The 20,147-nt window shown below is 33.2% G+C and overlaps 2 protein-coding genes across 2 annotated transcripts in view; one reads left to right on the top strand and one right to left on the bottom strand.

Annotated features, from left to right (window-relative positions):
• The window catches only part of LOC128998284 (hydroxysteroid dehydrogenase-like protein 1), a 49,126-nt gene extending 33,285 nt beyond the window's left edge, over positions 1 to 15,841 (top strand). The window contains exons 2-6 of the mRNA XM_054424354.1: positions 137 to 259; positions 4,276 to 4,386; positions 7,101 to 7,321; positions 7,826 to 8,053; positions 15,629 to 15,841. Coding sequence (XP_054280329.1) covers positions 137 to 259; positions 4,276 to 4,386; positions 7,101 to 7,321; positions 7,826 to 8,053; positions 15,629 to 15,745 — 800 coding nt within the window. The 3' untranslated portion in view covers positions 15,746 to 15,841. The remainder of the gene's footprint in view (positions 1 to 136; positions 260 to 4,275; positions 4,387 to 7,100; positions 7,322 to 7,825; positions 8,054 to 15,628) is intronic.
• A 955-nt stretch (positions 15,842 to 16,796) lies between these two features.
• Positions 16,797 to 20,147, bottom strand: part of LOC128997768 (host cell factor 1-like) — a 58,877-nt gene continuing 55,526 nt past the window's right edge. The window contains exon 19 of the mRNA XM_054423444.1: positions 16,797 to 20,102. Coding sequence (XP_054279419.1) covers positions 20,002 to 20,102 — 101 coding nt within the window. The 3' untranslated portion in view covers positions 16,797 to 20,001. The remainder of the gene's footprint in view (positions 20,103 to 20,147) is intronic.

Genomic DNA, 20,147 nt, shown 5'->3' with positions numbered 1-20,147 from the left:
TAACTACTCTAATCGTATTTTATTTTTGATAATGAATTGTTATTTTATGTGTACATCTATAGTGGAAATATATCCGATTTAATTTGATTATAATTTATTTTATTCGATATTTGCATTAGCTATGTGTTGGTTACAGTGGTAACGGGGTCCACGGACGGCATCGGAAGAGCCTACGCCATGGAATTGGCCAAAAGAGGCATCAACATAGTTTTGATCTCTCGAACACACGACAAACTAATCAAAGTCGCTGCTCAAATAGGTAACTATTACTATTACCATTATCGTTACTTTTGATACTACATATGAATATGAATGTTAGCAGTGACGTAGCCATGATTTCAAAATAGGGGGTCGACCGACCGGGGGTGTCTGGGGGGTGTTCCATACCCCTCAGGTAAAAGGGGGGTCTGGGAACAATTTGAAAAATATAGGCCCTAAAACGGCCTTTTTTAGCTCTCTTGGCATTGAAAATAATCAACCCCAACGTCAATACAGTATGATTATATAATTTTACATTTAATTTAACAAAAAATATTATATCTAAGACCGGAAGGGGGGGGGTCCGGACCCCCAGGACCCCCCCTGGCTACGTCACTGGTTAGATGGGTGTAGAACGGCGTATATTTGTTGATAAACTTTTTTTATCAGCCGAATGGTCAAAGATAGCTGAACCGAGATGAAACCAAAAAGGTTATTGGTATTCAACCTTTGGATTATCAGATGATCACTATAACCACTCATCTACACAGCTGAGTGCGAACATAACTAAATTCAGAATTCCTATATATTTAAAAATCGAATAAAGCCGTAAACAAAAAACTTGGCCTATAGAAAAAAGGCACTACCAATTTACTCGATTTGGATTTCGTTATCCCTAAGCGAAATGTTTATGCTGATTAAGAAGTAATTTAATGGCTAAGGTTGCTGTAAACCAATCTAGGCAATTAATTAAAACGCCAGATTTAAGTAACAATTTTGGAGGTTTACTGTAGTCCCATAAGAACAAATTTTAGTTTTGACTTATTTTACACCCATTAATTTAACAAGAGATGTGGTTATTACCGTTGTATATACTGTAATAAAAAAAAAACTTAAAGTATCAACAACGATATCCATAGTAATAAAAATACCACTAGAAAAGTGTCATTTAATTGTATCTGAATCGAAACTTACATTTTAATTCTAAATTTCAAATCTTGCTCCAATGACAAGCTAAGCGCAAATTTTAAAGGTAGGTGTTATATTTATTATTTCACAGTATAAAGAGTATACACACTACTCTTTTTGTCCACTTTAATCCCGAAATGAAGGATAATATAATTGAAAGTTCGAAGTAATCTAAAAACGTGATCGCACATTCCAACTAAGCGTAAAATCTTTGATCTTTTGGGTTATCTGACTGATTGTTCTGATGTAATGAAAGCTTTTGGATGAGTATGACTTGATTGTCACTATGTTCCATGTTCAAATATATAAGGTATAGGTAGGTGTACTGTAAACTAAATTCATATTTTTAAAGCTTATTAATGACAGGCAAGTGCCTGGCATTTAGAGTTATATTTATATTTAATTGACAAGACTGTCAATTGTGGGTTAGGCAAAATTATATTATAAAAAGATTTTGAAAATTAATTACAAATATTATCAACGTAGTTATGCTAATTAATTGTCTGAGAAGCATAGGGGTGATAGTGCTCACCTTAGGCTTATAGGTCGCTGGTTCGATTCCGCGAGATCGGTACTGGACCCAGATGACGTTTATCTTGGGCTATCAATTAATGATGCTATCTAATAAAAGGTTGAAGTTAGATAGATAATAACAAGACTATTGCTCGGGGACAAAAACGTAAAAGTTCCACTGGCGTAAGCACAAAAGTATAATAAACTAGGATGCTCTTAATTGGTTAAATGTTCATTGCTGCCAATGTTGGGTTTACTTTATCTAAAAGAATATTGCTGACTTTTTTCATCAGGATTAGTGAACAAAGTTTTTAGCTGAAGCTGGAAATAACAATAAAACCGTTCACATAACAGTTCAGTAGACAAACACAAAAAATAAATACAAACAAAATGTGTCAAATAAAACAACTTAATTTTACTGCATCTTATAGTCACCACTATTTTTTAATTATGAGTCTTCCAAAAAAAAGTTGCTGAAATAAATAAGAAACCTGAACGAACTAGCGCTACCTAATGTCTTTAGTGTTGCAATGTACAAAACAGGACCAAATTAGATAAAAACTTGTACAAAAAACTTGGACAGTCACCAAGTTGGGCAACGGTAGGAGAAAGCCACCAAACAGGCAACAAAGGTTTTGCCCTTGCTGCTTTGGACCTCAATGGTATGTTACGTCACCTTTCTTTGTGACTCCACTCCTTGTAAAATTCCGGCCGAATTAGGACAAGCTCTTCCCACTTGATTGGCTCATAAAAACCCTAACAATGATATTCAGGTCATACCAGATGAATCAAAGAAGTTAGAGGCAGCAGACAAAAGCTAAACTGGCGAACTGGCGAACTGGCTAATTTGTTTCAACCAAAAGAGGCACCAAGAAAATAGATTCATCAAAATCAGAAAACCTTCATTGCTCCTGAGTAGATAACATTGAAGGATAAGGGTAGTTAATAAATACACTCCTTTAGATAAGGTCTGGTCACTGCATTTGAAAATGGAACAATTTTGCCCATGATCTTTGGGTTTAACAAATAATCCTGGTCGAAGAAACAGCTGATCTTAATCAGTAACAAAGCTACACAGGTCAACTCAATCTGTAAACTCGTCCTGTATCATAAAATTTGTTGCTGTTTTGAAATTATTTTCATAAAATTAAATTAGGAGACAAATATTTTAGTGAATTATTTTACAATATATGACAAATCCGTTACTATATTTTTCTATTGTTACTGGCAGTAACTAAGTTGTTTGTTTTACTGGTGATGATAATATTTTGTTAGTTGCTACACATAAATATTAGTTCTCATTTTTATACCAGGTTTGTTCTCTTGAATACTTTTCATTGGTTGTAAATGTATGTTTAATTTGAGCCAAAGAGCCGATTTCAATACCTATTTAAAGATAAATATGTGGACAATTCAATCTGGCCGTAGACCTAAGAAAATTTTAAATCTAAAGTACTCAAAAAATGTGACGTTTGTTAAACAAAGTATTTTTTATCAGAGTACAATATTATAATTGGGACTTGCCAATTAAAGTGATCCTTTATTATTAAAAAGTTAGCCTTAATAGGTATCTATATAATTAATACGCTACATGAAACTTTGTCGGTTGAACTCCTCCGCCATTTCTTAACCGATTTTATCCATTGACGTCTCATTGGAAAGAGCGTGTTGTGTAAATTTGCAAACTGGCCTTACATTTTTGAAAAAGTCCCTTGGGCTCTGCCCCAGTGGCTGTTAAAGTTCCCATCTTATCCTTATGGAGATTATAATTGTTTACATTTTGATCAGCTGTATATTTAATTGCTGTTATTTATTTTTCAATTCAATGAAACGCACTGAGTACATTTATTTACTATTTGAGTTTGTGTAAACATAACCTCCAAGACGGATCGTGATAGGATGGTTGTATCTTAAATTTATGTATTTATCGTTGTTTTGTGTCGCTATGACGGATCGAGTTAGCATGATTGTAACTGAAATTTGTGCATTTATCGTTGTTTTGTGTAGCTATAATTTGTTTATTTGTTGTTTTTTTTTCTTTTAAATGCCTTCGATGCAACATAGACAGGAGGCGTAATCGTGATAAGGACCGCAGCTACAGAACAGTGATCACAGTCAGCACCTGACCCTGGACGATCTCAAATGCGCCCTAGCACTACCCCAAAACGAGAACGAAGTTTTCATTCTCAATTGGCCCTCTATCAATGACCTGTGTTGCCTGTACATCGAGGTATTTTGAGAAGGAGAAAACCGGCCGGAATGCTTTAGGTTTATCAAAAACAAAGATAAACATGGACAACCTTGTATGGCTATAAGTCAGGAAATGTTTGTAGAAAACATTAAAAATCAATACCAGGTTATGAAATATGATACAATATTTACAGGAAATGTTGATTACTGTTATATACATCGTGAGTATCTCCATGAGTTACACACCGGTAATCTTTGAGTTGACTCTTTTAAACTCATTGTAAATTTGACTGTTATTCGTTTTGAAATAACTCCTGTAATACTTTGCAATCGCTCGAATTCGAGCAACATGTACACTAGTTTAAATTAATTAATTAATTAATTTGGTTAATTGTGTTTTTCCAGAGAGTTTGTATGGAGTCAATACCAAGATTATTGCAGTAGACTTCAGCAAAGGACAATTCGTCTTCGACATAATTGAGAAAGAACTCAAGGATATACCAGTTGGTATTTTAGGTCAGTTGAAACATAACTTAATCAAGATAAAGGGACTACATGTTTTACATTTTATAGATTTGTTTAGTAAAACTATATGAAAAATCTAACCTCAAGTAGTAAAAATTAGCCATAATGTCGATATCCTAGTTTTATTCTGACAAATGTTTGAAATTACTCATTGAAATTTAACCACATATAAATAATTTCTATCAAAGATAAAACATATTATTGGTTAATTCAGGTGAACTTTTATAGTAGTTACGACCTTAGTCACTATTTTATCCAACAGGCAGTAATATTAGTTTAGGAATCTCGCTGAAGGATCCGGAAGCCTATAGTTTTGAGGAAGTACAAGATCAATGGCGCATGTTTCTATTTTCAGTCACATAATAAATCGACTGAACCGAGGGTCAAAAGGTCATATTTATTTACATAAATATCAAATACTGAGTATCTCCCATAGTTATGAGTATGGCAAGAAATTTGAATTGATAAGGAAGCGCATCATGGTTCTAGGACCATCAAGAAAAATTTAGAAGTCTTTAAGTTGTCAACTTTCCAAGAAGTGAATTATACTGTATATTTTTTCTGCATTTTGTTGTGTCTAGCACAATATGTATGCGGTAGCTAGGGAATATAGGGATGAAGAATGGGAAGGAGCAGTCATAAGTCCCGGTATGTTTAATTTCCGGCTGTTTAAGCAAACAAGTGTACCAAAAATGGAAACAAAATCTGCCAAAAGTCGGAAATAATGTAGCATGTAGGTTTACCTCTGGTTTTTGCCGATATTCTTCTTAACTGATGGCCTTTCAAATTAAGTTTAAATTGATGGGGCTTCATATTTTAAAATTCTGAGCTGCCACCTAAATACCCCATTTTGGGATCCCGGGCAAAATGGTCATACCGACCAAGTAGGTTTTTAGTTTCTTGTTACGATAATAATGGGTTTATTTTTCCTGGTACAACCCATACAACTTTAGGGGATATTGATGTATATTTTTACTTGGGGTCACTCAAGCTGATAAACAATAGTTATGCCCACCATTCTGTAATGGGTTGAAATAGAGACCTTAGGCTTTCACCTATACTTTTTTTAACTGGTCTTTAAAATGAGGTGTCTTTTGATGCGGCTTTACGGTTAACATTTTTGAGCTGCCCTCAAATTACCCATTTTTTATTTTCGATCAAAATTGGAAACCCAACAGAAAATTTTACATTTATGCCATACATGGGTGCGAAGGGTTTGGTTTTCCTTGTGTAACCCATTAAAGAGGGGGGTGTGCATACTTTTGTCCAACCCTATTTATGTATGTATATAGATAGAGAGATGTAAATAAAACACATATAAAACATTTGTATGAGTAGTGTTTTTTGGCATCTGTGGACATAAAAATGAAAAAGGATATCGGTCTCAGGTCTAGTTCTTATCATGCCTACCTACAGTAATAGTTTCCTCCCTGTAGGTGAAATTCACTAGTATCATCAACAGTAGGTCACAATTAAATGTCATTAGGAACTGCATTTTAGGAAGTAAATCCAAAGAATCTAAGGATTTAACCTTAACCAGGTTAGGAAGCTCATAATTATTCTTGTCTAGGCAAGAAGGTTCAGGGCTACCAACTCATAGACAAGGTTGTAGTTCAAGTGAACATAGCGCATCACAGGAGGAAGTAGTATATATATTCTTCTTTCAAAGTTAACATTAAGGGATAATTATAAGTAAAACAGGTTTCATTTTGAGTTATGGATTTTTTATAAGGAGGCAAAATACTCCAATAAAAATACATAAGGTCTACTCCTGCCACAGCAAACCTGCAGACTAAGCGAATTTCCACTTACCTGATTAGATTTTCAATTAAATTTATTTAAATAACATTAGGGTTGACAAGTACCTAGGTTTTCTGCTATAGGGAGGGTAATGAATTGTGTTTTTTAGTAAAATGTTAATAGCTTAGAATAACAAAATTTGCCAAGTTTGGTCAAAATGTATCTATAAACAAGCAAATGACAACAGTTTATTTATTCCCCATTTTTTAAATGCAAATTTTAAATTATTTTTTTAAATTTACTCTGTAAACAATAATTGTAAAAACACTTCATTATAATAAATTATTTGTTTTTTAGCTCTTTAAAATGGTTTGAAGAGACATTGGGAAATGTTATATTTTGAGGGTCAAAAATGAGAAAAACCCATTTTTAGCCCATCAAACCCCCGTAAAACCCCGTTCCCATGGTGCGATCATGCTGATTTGTGAACTCATTCAAGTTTATCCCGCCCTACATCTTCAAGCCGAATTTCATCAAAATCGGACAATAATTACTCATGTTATCGCGTTCATAGACGTGTGTATACATAAAAGTATATCGGTCCCAGGAAAATTGGTGGAGATGTCGTACGTACAGCTGGGAACATCATACTAAAATTCCCGAAAAATCCCACTTGGGGAACATGCTGCCATCTTGGAAAATTCAAATATTTAAAGCCATTATAGTTGTGAATGAAAGTTTAAAATTTTGATTTTAATGCAAAAAATACTTGAATACTGGTCTTGCATTCATTTTACTCATTGGGAAAAACTTACCTGAAAGAACTACAAGTAAAAAGAAAAACATGCATTTTTTTAAACTTAAGAGTAATTTTTCAAAAGATGATTTGTAATTTGGGAACTGAGTAGATCTCTAATATTCAATCTCTGTTTTTATTCATGTTCTTCGATGGTGTTTCATTTCAGTGAACAACGTCGGTAAGCAATATTCCTATCCAATGTACCTGACGGAGGTTCCAGAGCAGGAATTGTGGGACATAGTCAACATCAACATCGGAGCCGCAACCTTCATGACAAGACTGATTCTTCCTCAGATGAAGTTGAGAGGTCGAGGAGCTATCGTAAACGTTTCATCAAGCTCGGAATTGCAACCTCTTCCACTCATGACTGTGTATGCTGCTTCCAAGGTAAACTATAATATATAGCCTTAGCAATATATTACAATTTATATTTTTAGCATACTATACACAAGTAACATCTTAATTAAAGTTAGTAATTTCTGGTATCGGTGATTGCTGCAAACAATAAATTGTTTTTGCAAATGTATTTTGAATTACCAACGTTAAATCTTTGACTATTGATACAACTAGTCATTCCATCCCCATGTTAAAGTTGTCACCAGTTTTTTATAACAATTTATTGTTGTGGTTGATGTGAGCCACCTTCAGATTTTGTTCATCTAAATATGACTTATTGTTAGCCATAGCAACTGTTATGATCCATCAACTATGTCAGAGACAAAAAATAAGGTAGAAAATATCATCTCAAACACTAGCGCATTCTGTGACTGCCTCACACAACTATGTTCTTTTTTAATTAAACAATATGCAACAGCTAGTCCATATAGATGGGATGTATATTTCAGGATTCAATAGTCAATGGTTAAACTAATCTTCTTAACCTCATTGCAGGTATATCTGAAAAGCTTTTCAGAAGCTTTGAGAGTCGAATACCAAGGAGATGGCATAACCATACAGCATTTGTCACCGCTGTTCATCAATACAAAGATGAATGCGTTCAGCTACAGACTGCAGACTAGCAGTGTCTTTGTACCAGATGCAGAAACATATGCGCAGAATGCTGTCAATACATTAGGAATCATTAACCACTCGACAGGTTATTGGGCACATGGGATTCAGGTATGTCTTCCACGGGATTATGTCCCGATAATTTTACAAGTGTAGTGCGTAAATTAAGGTATCTATCGAGCTCCCATGACAACCAAACACGCTGAAGCTAGTTCAAGTCTGAGACCAATCTTCTTTACTTCATTTACTACTATTCTAGCTATTTCCCATCCCTATGGAACGATTAAGCGGGGTTTACACGACCTGATTTCGCACTCACTGCTTCACACATAACAGTATTTTTTGCATAAAAGTAGTTTTGCATGACTCAATCCAGGTCTTTGGAGGTACAGTAGACTCCTGATAGTCCGAAATGGTTGGGACCGGACCCATTTCGGATTACTGAATATTTCAGATTAAGCTAAATGGAAATGTTTACTACAATACGCATAATTATGAAATGCTGAACGTTTAAATTGGCCCATTGGCCTACTACAAGTCTATCTCACCCAGCCGCTCCAGAATACTTCGACGAGGTACAACTGACGAAAACAGCTGACGAAAAACAAGAACAAAATTCAACAAAATTTCTTTTTCGGTTTCGGATTAAGTGAACTTTTGGATCGCCGAAGTTCAGATTATCTGGACTCCACTGTATATCTATTTCATCCACATCCTCTTTTTCCTCCTTTATTTATTGCACACTGCCAAAGCAGTTAATGCTACTCCACCAACTTTACTCTTTGGTAAATACGAAGCTTTTACATTAAATTTTGAAAACAAAAAACCTTTTTTTAACAATGACGGTTTTAACAAGGAAAAGCAACACACTGAGCAAAGATCGGGTGCAAAGAACGGGTAGTGTAAATACAACACCCTGTATAGCAGGTGGAAGAACATTGACAGGGTGGGCAGGGCCAGGAATGTCATCGTTCTTAGATTTGAACCGACTCTACTGCAACAAGAGCTCAATGCAGACCATAATATATGGGCAGCCCTCATATTTTTGGTCAACAAAAAATGCACATACATTAAACATTCTCAGCCCCATACCTTTAAACCAGCTGTTTTCAGTTTACATATAAAAAATACAAGAGTGTATTCTAAGTATATAAAAATGTTAACACACTCTGTCTGTCTTTCTTCAGATAACTAGTATCAGGTCATAAGACCCATTGTCAATCCTACATCAAATTGAAAGTCAATAAAATCCGACAGAAGTTTTTGTCTACACACATCAACCTATCAGAATAAGACTGAAAACGAACAAGGTACACTAACCTTTAAATTCCCAAGTCTTGATAGCAAAAGTTTCCAAGAATGTAATCTGTAAAACTTCTCTTATTTGAATTTCAAGAAAATATTTCTACCGATCAGTTTCATTAAAAAACCTAGTTAAGTTGTACCTATTTAACAAGGTCTAATTTAGGTTTCTAGACATAAAATAATGCCCTAGACTGTGTTTGGTATTTTCATTACATTACGATTCCACTACAGCAGTAAACGTGAAGTATCTGTTACATATTAAGTTTCAAAGATACTGGCAAGTTTGCGACTTTTTGCAAAAAGTGATTTTTACCTTTGCATTTGCCGCCTGGAACGTATCCAACAAAGAAAGGGGTGAGCCGGTACAGTACAAATCAACAGTACAAAGGTTAAACTGTCAGGTACCAGGATCTGATCCGAATCCATGACAGTGCTGCCTCGAGCCTGAAGTCCGTGGTGCTAACGACTCACCAAAACCACAAACAAAGTTAAAGTTCTAAACTATATTTAACTTAAAAAGCAGATGTTTTCACAATTTGTTTATAAATAGTAAACCCAAATTCATAACCATTTCTAAGAATTTGCTAGCCTTCTTTTAGTTACTACTTTTATAAAACGTATCAAACACATAATTAATTTTGATTAAATTTGAGTTTGACTCAAACCTTATACAGTAATAGTAGTTTACGCAACGATTGCGTACAAATAGTGTTAACGGCACGAGTAGAAAATTTAAGGTACGAGCCTTGGCGATTGCCTTAAAAACTTCTACGAGTGTCTTTAACATTATTTACGCGAGTTGCGTACACTACTTTACCTACGACATTGTTTTAATTACTAAAAATCACTATTCATAATTTCTAAAAGATGTTATGTTTTCGTTTATAACCCTCTATTGCCACTGACAGTGATGCAACGAAACACACGAATTGCACCAATCAACAATTAAATTGACCTGAACAGCTGATTAGTTGAATTTTGAATCATTACAATTTTACTTCTCCTCTCTCAATCCTTGAACCTCATTGGTCCGTTACCCGTGTTGTTATGAGTAAAACTATGCTGTTATGAAAGTAAAAATGCTATTATGAGATACTTTTCAATTCTAAGAACTGTACTGAAACGGCTACTTTAAAAGACGGTCGTAGGTAAAGATTTGTTGGTTTTTTTGGTAGGTAAAAACCATTTTTTACCCCGCTCTTGCGGCGATAAGTGGCAACTGCGCTAGTAGTTTGTTTATTCTCCGCTGACAAAAGTAGCGCTAGCAGTTAACGTTTTCACACCACGCTAGTTATCCCCCTCTAGCCCTGTAGTTATCATTGTTTGTAGGCTTACTACTAGACGGGATAACCTTGTGAAGACTTAGGGAATGCATTTCGTAGTTCATAACCACCTCTAATATTCTAGTTAGAGGCTAGAGTATATTAGGTTAGAGGTTAGAGGATATTCGAGGGAGTTAGAGTTCGGGGCTATCTTGGCCGTACATCGTTAATTTTCTGCAGAGTAAACGACAAGTTTTCATGGATAATTTCCCTCACAACTTTAAAGGCCTAATGCCCCTAACAAAATTCATCATCTAAATAATTCATAAAAGTTCGTTTTACAGGACGATGAAAGGACTTGTTTTTACTTGTACTTAGATTTATCTATGTTTGAAAACACCGAAAGCAGTGTAAAATTAATTTATTGTATTTATTGTTCTATTTTTGTTCTTGTTAAATTTTTTGCATTGTTATTGTTATATTGTTGTTATTGATATTTCTCGTTGACTGATCCGTTATTGTTTCCTTTGTTGATTGTTAAATTATTGTTCTTTTCCTTTGCTTAAACCCTCCTTTGTTAAACTCGTTGCACAGTATCATGTTATTTGAATTGTCCATGTATAAACTGGCAATTTTGCCGTTGAAATAAGTGAAATAAAATGAAAAGGATTTATTGTCAAAGCCAAAAATCCCGTGTTTAATTACATGGTGATTTAATCAGACTCTATTACTTCCACAGATCTTGGCTCTCGTCACTAAAACAAAAACTAGGCCTAACCTAAATTAAAAAAGGGTAATAGGTCAGTATAACAGTTTTGTACAGCGTAGTAGACAACAAAACTTAATGGTTTCATAAGGAACTCAAGTACCCCCGTCGAAGAAAACATGCAGTTCAAGCGAATTTCATTTTGCCTGTTTGTGTATTCATAAAAACCCTCCTTTAAAGTTTCAAATCTATTCTGTTATTTAGTTGACATTAATAACAAGTACTTAGGTTTGCTGCTACAGTAAGGGTAATAAGACGTGTTTCATTGTGCTAACGGTTTAGTGTAAAATGAATATATTTTCCGAATTTGATATAAATACGTTTATTAACAAGCAAATTACAACAGTCAATTGTGGACAAATCCAATAACCCAAATCTACAAAATCTTTGGCCTCCTACTTTCCTGTAGTTCATCTATCTAAAGTGATGTGCTTATAAGCCAATCATTGAACTTTACTTAAAAAGTTTCAACTCTCGGCTTTCCAAAAAATCTCTAAGTTTCACTACCCAGTAAGCAGCTACATCTGCAACAACAAAAAATTAAGATACAGTTCCCTTGCCCAAGTAGGGTAGTAATGTATGAGCTACTGTAAAATACCTGCGAGTGTCAGTGGATACAGAGGGGGTTTAGTTAACTACCGCAGGTTTAAAGTCCAAATGGTTTGCGGTTTTGAAAGAACTAACTTGTTTATTTTGTGTATATGTGAAGCTAAGCTCGTTAGTTGCATTTAAATCAATTAAAATTAATGATAAATGAATGAACGACATGAAAGCAATTATAGAGACACCTAGCGGTGACTCGGCGAACTGCTGCGAACCTCGATGGTGGTGACACCTAGCGGTGATTGCCGAACTGCTGCGAACCTAGTAGTGACCATGCGAACTGCTGCACTGCTGAAGCCCATACAATAATAAAGGTTATTGTTATAGTCTATTGTCATTGACTATACAGGGTGTTCAAAAAAGGTGGGGAAAATTTACGCACTGATTCCTTGAGTCAAAATACTGTAAAGAGAAAATCAAGAATAACATTTTCCAAAATCACTTTGTTAACCAGATATCCGCCATTTTGTATTTTTTACATACACTTTTTTATCTTTGCATTTTTTCAACCGACCTTTATGAAATTTAGTACGTATGTTAAGGTAAAAGAGACCCATGTTAGGGAAAAAGTGTATCTTGATTCAACCAAAAATTTTTAAAGGAGGCCGTTTTATTTTTTTAACTTTAATTACTCGAAAATGGCTGATTTTATGAAAAAATGTCATGGACACTTATATTTAGCATTTTTAATTCCTATCAAACGATGCCAAGATCAAAAATATCGAATAAGATATAGCTGAAATATTACAGTTTTTAGTTTTAAAATGGGGTAGAATAAGGCAGAAGGTACTCTAGAAGGTTTTTCATTTGTAAGATAAGGCTAAATAAAGGGCACCCTGACTAACTTTGCCTTAACACCAAAAACGTTCTATTTCAGTTATTTGCCGCCCAATCTTTTTGACCTTGGTTTTTATAGGGAATTAAAAAGCGTTCTCAACATTTCTGTATAAAATTAAGTTAAAAAAAGTTGGCCCGATTGGAAATTTCAAAATGGCGGCCACTTAAATTTTTATAACTTAAATAACTCGAAAACGGACAATTTTACAAATTATTTTATAATCTTACAACTGAAAAACGTTCTATTTCAGTTACTTGCCTTTCGATCTATTTCATCTTGGTTTTGTTTGATAGGGGATTAGAAATACTAAAAAAGTAATCTTGAACTTTTTTATAAAATTATCCGTTTTCGAGTTATTTAAGTTATCTATATATATACTTATTTAATACGCAACCAGGTTTTTTGTGACAATTACTCCTCCGAAACTACTGAACCGATTGACATGTTTTTGGTGTCATTGGAAAGAGCGTAACGTGAAGTTGTGCAGGGAACGTTCTTTTTAGGGAGATAATTAGAGAGTGAGGCCCTGGGGCCCTTTAAAATTTCATATTTCTCCATAAGATTAACATGGGAAACAAAAAATGTTATGAAACTCCAGCTGTTGTCAGAAATTAAAAGTGAGAAGAACATATGTTCATTGTAAACAGTGAATAAGTTTGCTAATTTAACAGTTTGCTACTAACATTTACTGACTTGGTTGAAATGAAATATTTACTATTTGAATTTGGGGTTGCGTAAATATTACAATGGAAAAAGCGAGAGAGCCTGGATAAATTGATATAATCTGTTATGTACATCTTGAGTATTTCCATAATGTTTGAGTCGACTCTTTTAAAGTCATCAGAAATAATTACTGTTATTCGTTTAAAAAAAAAATTGCCTGTCCTTTAATACTTAGCAATTGCTCGGATTCGAGCAACAGGGACGCTAGTATATATATTTTGGCCTATTGTTATCAAATTGAAGCTTATCACTTAAGTAACGAACATTTTAATCAGAGAAGAGATATCACCATTTTCAAGAAAAATTTACGGTATTTAAAATAGTAAATGAATTTTCACACATAGAGCCACAATTTTTAAACGATTCTCACTCTCAGAAGTGGTGTTGTTAAGAGCAATAAAAGCAAATGAGTCAGATATATCGTTGTTGAAAGAGATAAGTCATTGGCTATATACCACTACTATTGACTATATGATACTTGTAGTGTTATTTAGTCAACTATAACGTTCAGAAACAGCTGGATAGATACTAGTTCAGTAGTTCATGCTGAAGTACACTGCAATCTCCTTACAGCAGATGCTAACAAGATTACACAGCTACAACATGCAGCTATAGGGGAGAAAACATGTTTTGTTTGTAAACTGTAAATGGTATAGTATTAGTATACAATCCAAGAACTATACAATTTGATCTCAATGTATCCATAAACGAAACAAGCACACGGTACAACAGTTTTTTTTCCTCCATGAGAAGAACATGTAACATAATTTATCGGTTTATGAAAAAAATCCATCTTATAGTGGTGTTAAATATTTCAATAGCTTACCTGACAATATAAAAAATATAAGTAATTTTAATTCATTTAAAAAACGTTTGAAATTATTTCTCACCAACAGACCCTTGTATAAATTAGAAGATTTTTTCCAACTTCCTGAAATTTGATTTTTTTTTTTTTATAACAATGTTCTTTGTAAGTAGTCTTAAGTTTAATATTGTGTTTTTATAGCTGACTCCATTCTGTACAAAATGTGCAATATGAATAAAGTTATTTTGATTGATTGATTGATGTGCAGTGTTTTTCTTTTAACAAGTACTTAGGTTCGCTGCCACAAGGAAACTGATAAAGTGTTTTTTAGTAAAATATTGATAGCTTAGTATAAAATAAATAAATTTGCGAAGGTTGATCAAAATATATCCATAAACAAGCAAACTACAACATTTTACAATATTCTCCATAAGAATAACATGGATATTTTAAATTTTTTTTAAATTTTCTTTATTGCAAATAACCGAAAAAATATTTTTATATACAAAATTATTTGTTTTTTAAGCTCTTTAAAAAGGTCTAAAGAGAAATTGGGAAATTTTTTGTTTTGAGGGTTAAAAGTGGGAAAACCCAATTTGTACCCCATAAATCCCCGTTACCGTTGTCCGATCATGCTGGTTTGCGAACTCGTTCGAATAAATGTAGGTTTACACGTTTATACCAAATTTCATAAAAATCGGATCATTTTTGCTCGAGTTATCATGCTAACGGACACACACACACATATATATATAACATAACCATAACCTCTCTTAGAGGTTATGTCTAGTAATTGTTAGTCCTTTAGTTGGTGGTAATTTTTTAGGATTTGTACAGATTTAGTAGTATGGCGTAAACTATCGACCACACTCGTCCGGCAAACACTTATTTTCAGGACTAGTAACAGTAACGTAATATAGTAAAACGCCACACTACACTGTTTTGACGAACTTCCCACACAAGGATTTGGTCCAGAAAACTGCGGTTTGCCGTCAGCTTAATCAAATGGGGTTTCATTACATACTACTGTTACTGTAATGAGTTTTTACCTGTACCAACCAGCTGATAATATTTGGCAATGAGTGGTTATAAACTATTGATTGTAAGTCCTTTAATCTGTGGAAATATAAGGATTTGTATAGACTATGGCGTAAAATATCGTACGTCACTCGTCCAAAATGTGTTTACCGGACTTGTATGGTAATTGGTAATCCTGCACTCGACTTCATCTCGCATGGAAACGCCTTTTTTCCGTACTATTACTATTATTTAATGAATATATGTCTTTAAAAAATCAGCTGGTCTTGATCATAAAGCCCTAAATTTCACTCCATTCACTAGTAACAAACACTGTTTTATTGAAATGTTGATGGTTTTGTTGCAGTATTTCTTTACCATGGTTCCTCCCAAATGGATTCGCACTTACATTGGAAACCACATGAACAAAGTGTTCAGAAGAGATTACATGATTGGCAGGGGTTCAAAACTACCTGTTATATAACTTGAACAGGTTATGCATTTAGTTAATAGCTTTACAGATTTATAGATATAAGACTAAAAGTGTTGAACATATTTTATTAAATAATATTTTGTAGTAGTTCATTTTTTTAGTTGAGCCCAATATATATCACAAAAATGTTTCAACGTCTCTATTGATAGATATTTGATGACATTACATACAAAAAGTAAGTACTAGGCAGCACATTTAAAAATTTGGAGACCCATTATTCTGAATTACCTTGGTCCCCAAATCTTATAAAAATCTAATAAAAACTCCTACCCTGAGTTCTTGGGTTAGTCCAGCATGAGCTGGGAACGAACTAACACACCTGACAAGGCTTGCAAGAGGCAATTGTTTGAGTTTCAGACCTCAGTCAAATGACTGTAGATACCTTTCCCGAATCCTTGAGGAATTAGACAATTAGATTTCCTCTCTGGAGAAAGAGCTATATCATTGACTATATAACACTAGTGTTATATAGTCAATGGCTGCCATTACCGCTGTTATTGGATCGGAGATTAAAGCTGATGATGTACGCAATCCAAAAATAAATAAAAATATCTGTATTGTGTCAGAAGGAAATAAAGCAAGGATGCAAAGAGGTAAGGTACTGAGAAGAGACTTAAAATGACATCAAATCTTTGATTTATGCACATTTAATAAACTTTAGAAATATCTTCTACATGGTTGGTGGTGGATATCATAGCTTTGGACAAAATGGGCTAAATATACACCCATGTATCTAGTATGGCAATCCAAGGGGCAAGGCCTAATGCTTAATCTAATTTGAAATGTGACTCATCTACGAAAATATAGTTATTTTATGACTCTTAAATTTCTTACAAAATTAAAAACATATTTATATTTGCCTTACATTTTTCTTTTGCATTAAATTAATTGGTTAAGATTGATATTCCAAGTCGATTTGTAAGATAGGTCTAAAGAAACAAAAAAGTTGAGAATCTTTTTACGTTCCTTATTAAGTGTATTGAAGTAAAAAAAAGACAGCAACTCAAGAGAATGAATATACATAAAACCAATGACAAAAATATAATAGCACAACATTTATTTATTTCAAACTGAGTCAAAAGTACAACGTATATAAAATTCAGTTGAACAGAACACGAGTATCTAAATCCTTAAGCGAGAAAGTACCATTGTGAAATAAACAGCATTTTGTCTGCTTATAGTCTGTGGAATAATGAGAAAAATAAAATAAAAAATGTGTAAGTCATTTCATTCATCACCACATGCTACTAAATTATATTAACCAAATAACACATAAAAAATTCTATAAAAATACTCTACTGAGCTGTGTAGAAATTATAGAGCTTAAGTCGACAGGTTTGATTGATAGTTCAATGTATATTTTGTGAACAGGCTTGTAAAACGTATTGTATTGTATATATTGTATGTATATTGTATAGCTTTTTAAGATGTAATATATATATATATATATATATGTTTGACAAAATATTTTTTAAATCCTTGTCAAAAAATGGAAAATGTGGTTTGACCTTTAATTTTCAATGGCGCTGCTTCTTGATGAAGGTTAAATATTTAAGGTATAATTTTATGTGTGGAACAGCTTTAGATGAGGTATACACTAGGATAGTTTCAAAACCTTATAATGTATTAATGAAAGTGATGATAAATTACGGATAAAACTGATTGAAATGTTAATCATTGTTGGTAAATTTATACACTTACCGGTATATTATTTATTTATAACTTAAGGAACAGTCAAAATATGTAAAGAAGCAGCTTCAATGATAACTAACTTGTTTAAGAATTGTTCACAACTTTTCCATTTTTCAATCCAGAAATCAGCTCAAAGAACATTAATGTTGGTAAATTTATCTATCTTTTAATTTATCAGTTTTAGCTATGCTCAGTTTCCCTTTTTAAATTTTGTAAATATGATTAACACAATGAATGAAATGGCTTGTTGTGTACATGACACAAATTTGACAACAATTGTTTTCTATTAGCAGGTTTTCACACATTTTTAACGCTAATAACTATTTTAAACTAATAACTAGTTTTTCTCTTACATTCAAAATATGATATTTGTAGGGAAACCATACAAATGGGACATGCATCTTGAACTGCTTTCAGAGGTCTGTTTAAAGATAAAACAGATATACATAAACATCAATAAATTAAGTTCAAATAACCCTACTGTGATCTGTGGGATCTGTTCTGAAGATTGGCATTTTTGCCATTATAATCTGTTGTAGCTAATGCCATTCATTAGTAGTGCTCCAAAATGGCCATTAGCTACAAGGCCGAAAACACAGCACAACATGTTATTGATTAATAGGAGTACCTCTAAGACCACATTAGTGTTATTAACTTTGGTGATTTGGAAGCCTTACTTCTAACGATAAATTTTGTACTAGTATATCACTTACGCTTTATCAAGTCAATTCAAATGGGTATAAAACTTTGTAATACTGGTCATATTAGGGTACTGAACAGTTTATTTTTCTGGTATAAACAGTTTTTGAGTTATATTATTAAACTAGTCATAAAGCAGTAGATATCAGGACCACAAAAATAAAATGAATAACCCTTGCTTACAAGAATAGTAACAAATATAAAATCTACTTAGATAAATATGGTTTTTTTGGATTGAAATTAAGTTTCTCGGCCTGATTTAACAAATTTTGTGTCTTAGTATGTATTAAAACATTAAATCACACGCTACAATTACCTTTGTTGATTAGCAACAAGTTGATTACTACAACTGTACAACAGTCGTGTAATAACTGTGAAATGAAAAATGTATAACGCATGTGTCATTTTGGCTGTCTCAGGAAAAAGATTACTCGAGTTATTGTGTTCCTTATAAGAAAATTCGTAAAAAATGGAAACAGAATTATAATGTAAAATGTAAAAACTGTTTGTGTAGGATATGTGTGCAAGGATATTCTAGTAAGCATGGGTTGTCTTTAATAACTATTAGGGGGTAGTCAGTACCTACAATAAACGGTTATCAGTAGTAGAAATTTAGTAGTAGTATAAACTAAAACAGTAGCTTTGATGCTGAGACAAACATTCAAGTAACAAATTATGTTAAATGGTAAAAGATTTTTAATCAATCTAGGTTTTATCTTTAAATAACAAATTTTAACAGCATAACATAAAATTACAAGGCCAATAAGATTACACAGACATAGCCAGTTTAGAGTAAGTTGTTTGATACTTGCTGCTATCCGCACATTGTACAAACAAATTTCAACAGTATAAAGTAAAATAGCAAATCTCAATAAAGAGCCTGATGGCTCATCCATATAATAATATATTAAACTTCTGAATTGTTACACACCAAGACGAATCAAAAAGTGGCACAATTTTTCAAACTAAATACCTGGATTTCTTAAACCTAAGCCTTTAAGAGACTTTACAAAAAACAACAAAATTACCACCTCATCGCTCAACGACACACTATGAGCTGAACCACTTGAACACTTTTTACACCGCACTAATTTCAAATAAAATTTTTTTCTTTAAAGCCAATTAAGCTTATAATACAAAACATGAAAAAAGTTCCTATAATGAATACTATTTCTTAGATTTCCATTTATATTTACAAAGATATTAACAATATACACACTAGTTTTGAGTATCGACTCAAGAGAGTCACTCACAACTTTAACCATTCACTCGTGAATTTTCACACACAGACACGTACACAAATATATATATATTTCAAATAACAAAATTATAGTGAGAACATTAACAAATTATTGAAAACTGTAGTCATTGTAATAAAAATTAAGCTAATATATCTGTGATTAGGAGTTTGCAGCTGTGTCGAGGTAGGGCACAGACAGTGTTAGAGGTATTGACCAACATTTGTCAGTAATCTAAACATTCTGAAAAATAAATAACTGTGTGTCAAAAGAACAAAATAAATCTGATAAGATCTCAGACGACTGAACTAACAACTGGAGTCTAAGAGTGGGTTTTGTACTACAGACCGTGTCACTTATTCCTTCTAAATGAGACCAAATAAAATAAAGTCAAAACTTGAAATATGGTCGTTTCTCTTACAGAGTTCGTATCTCAAGATTGCTAATTTTACAATACAAATATTCTCGTTTACCTAATACTTTCATTTTATTTGTATTGCTAGGGTGTCTGTCACTTTTACAGGTAAGTCAAGTTCAAGATCTCACTAGTACACAATCTCAGAGTCAAACCCACTTCACTCGATTGTCTTAAGACCACTGACGGGCAACTTAGATACGTCATTGCATATCTTCTTGTTTGAACCTCTTGGTAGGGTTCAGTGAAGGTACTGGTTCTCTCTTTACTCCAGTTTTAGCTGCACTTGACGAAGATACTACGTCTAAAACACACAATATAAATCTTCAATACGTACAGCATGAGACTC

Source organism: Macrosteles quadrilineatus, unplaced genomic scaffold, assembly GCF_028750875.1.
Source record: "Macrosteles quadrilineatus isolate MER2022 unplaced genomic scaffold, UCM_ALF_1.0 Scaffold_7__1_contigs__length_78375512, whole genome shotgun sequence".
Lineage (NCBI taxonomy): Eukaryota > Metazoa > Arthropoda > Insecta > Hemiptera > Cicadellidae > Macrosteles > Macrosteles quadrilineatus.
The sequence above is the reverse complement of the archived record's forward strand: the minus strand, read 5'-3'. Positions and strand labels throughout refer to the sequence as shown.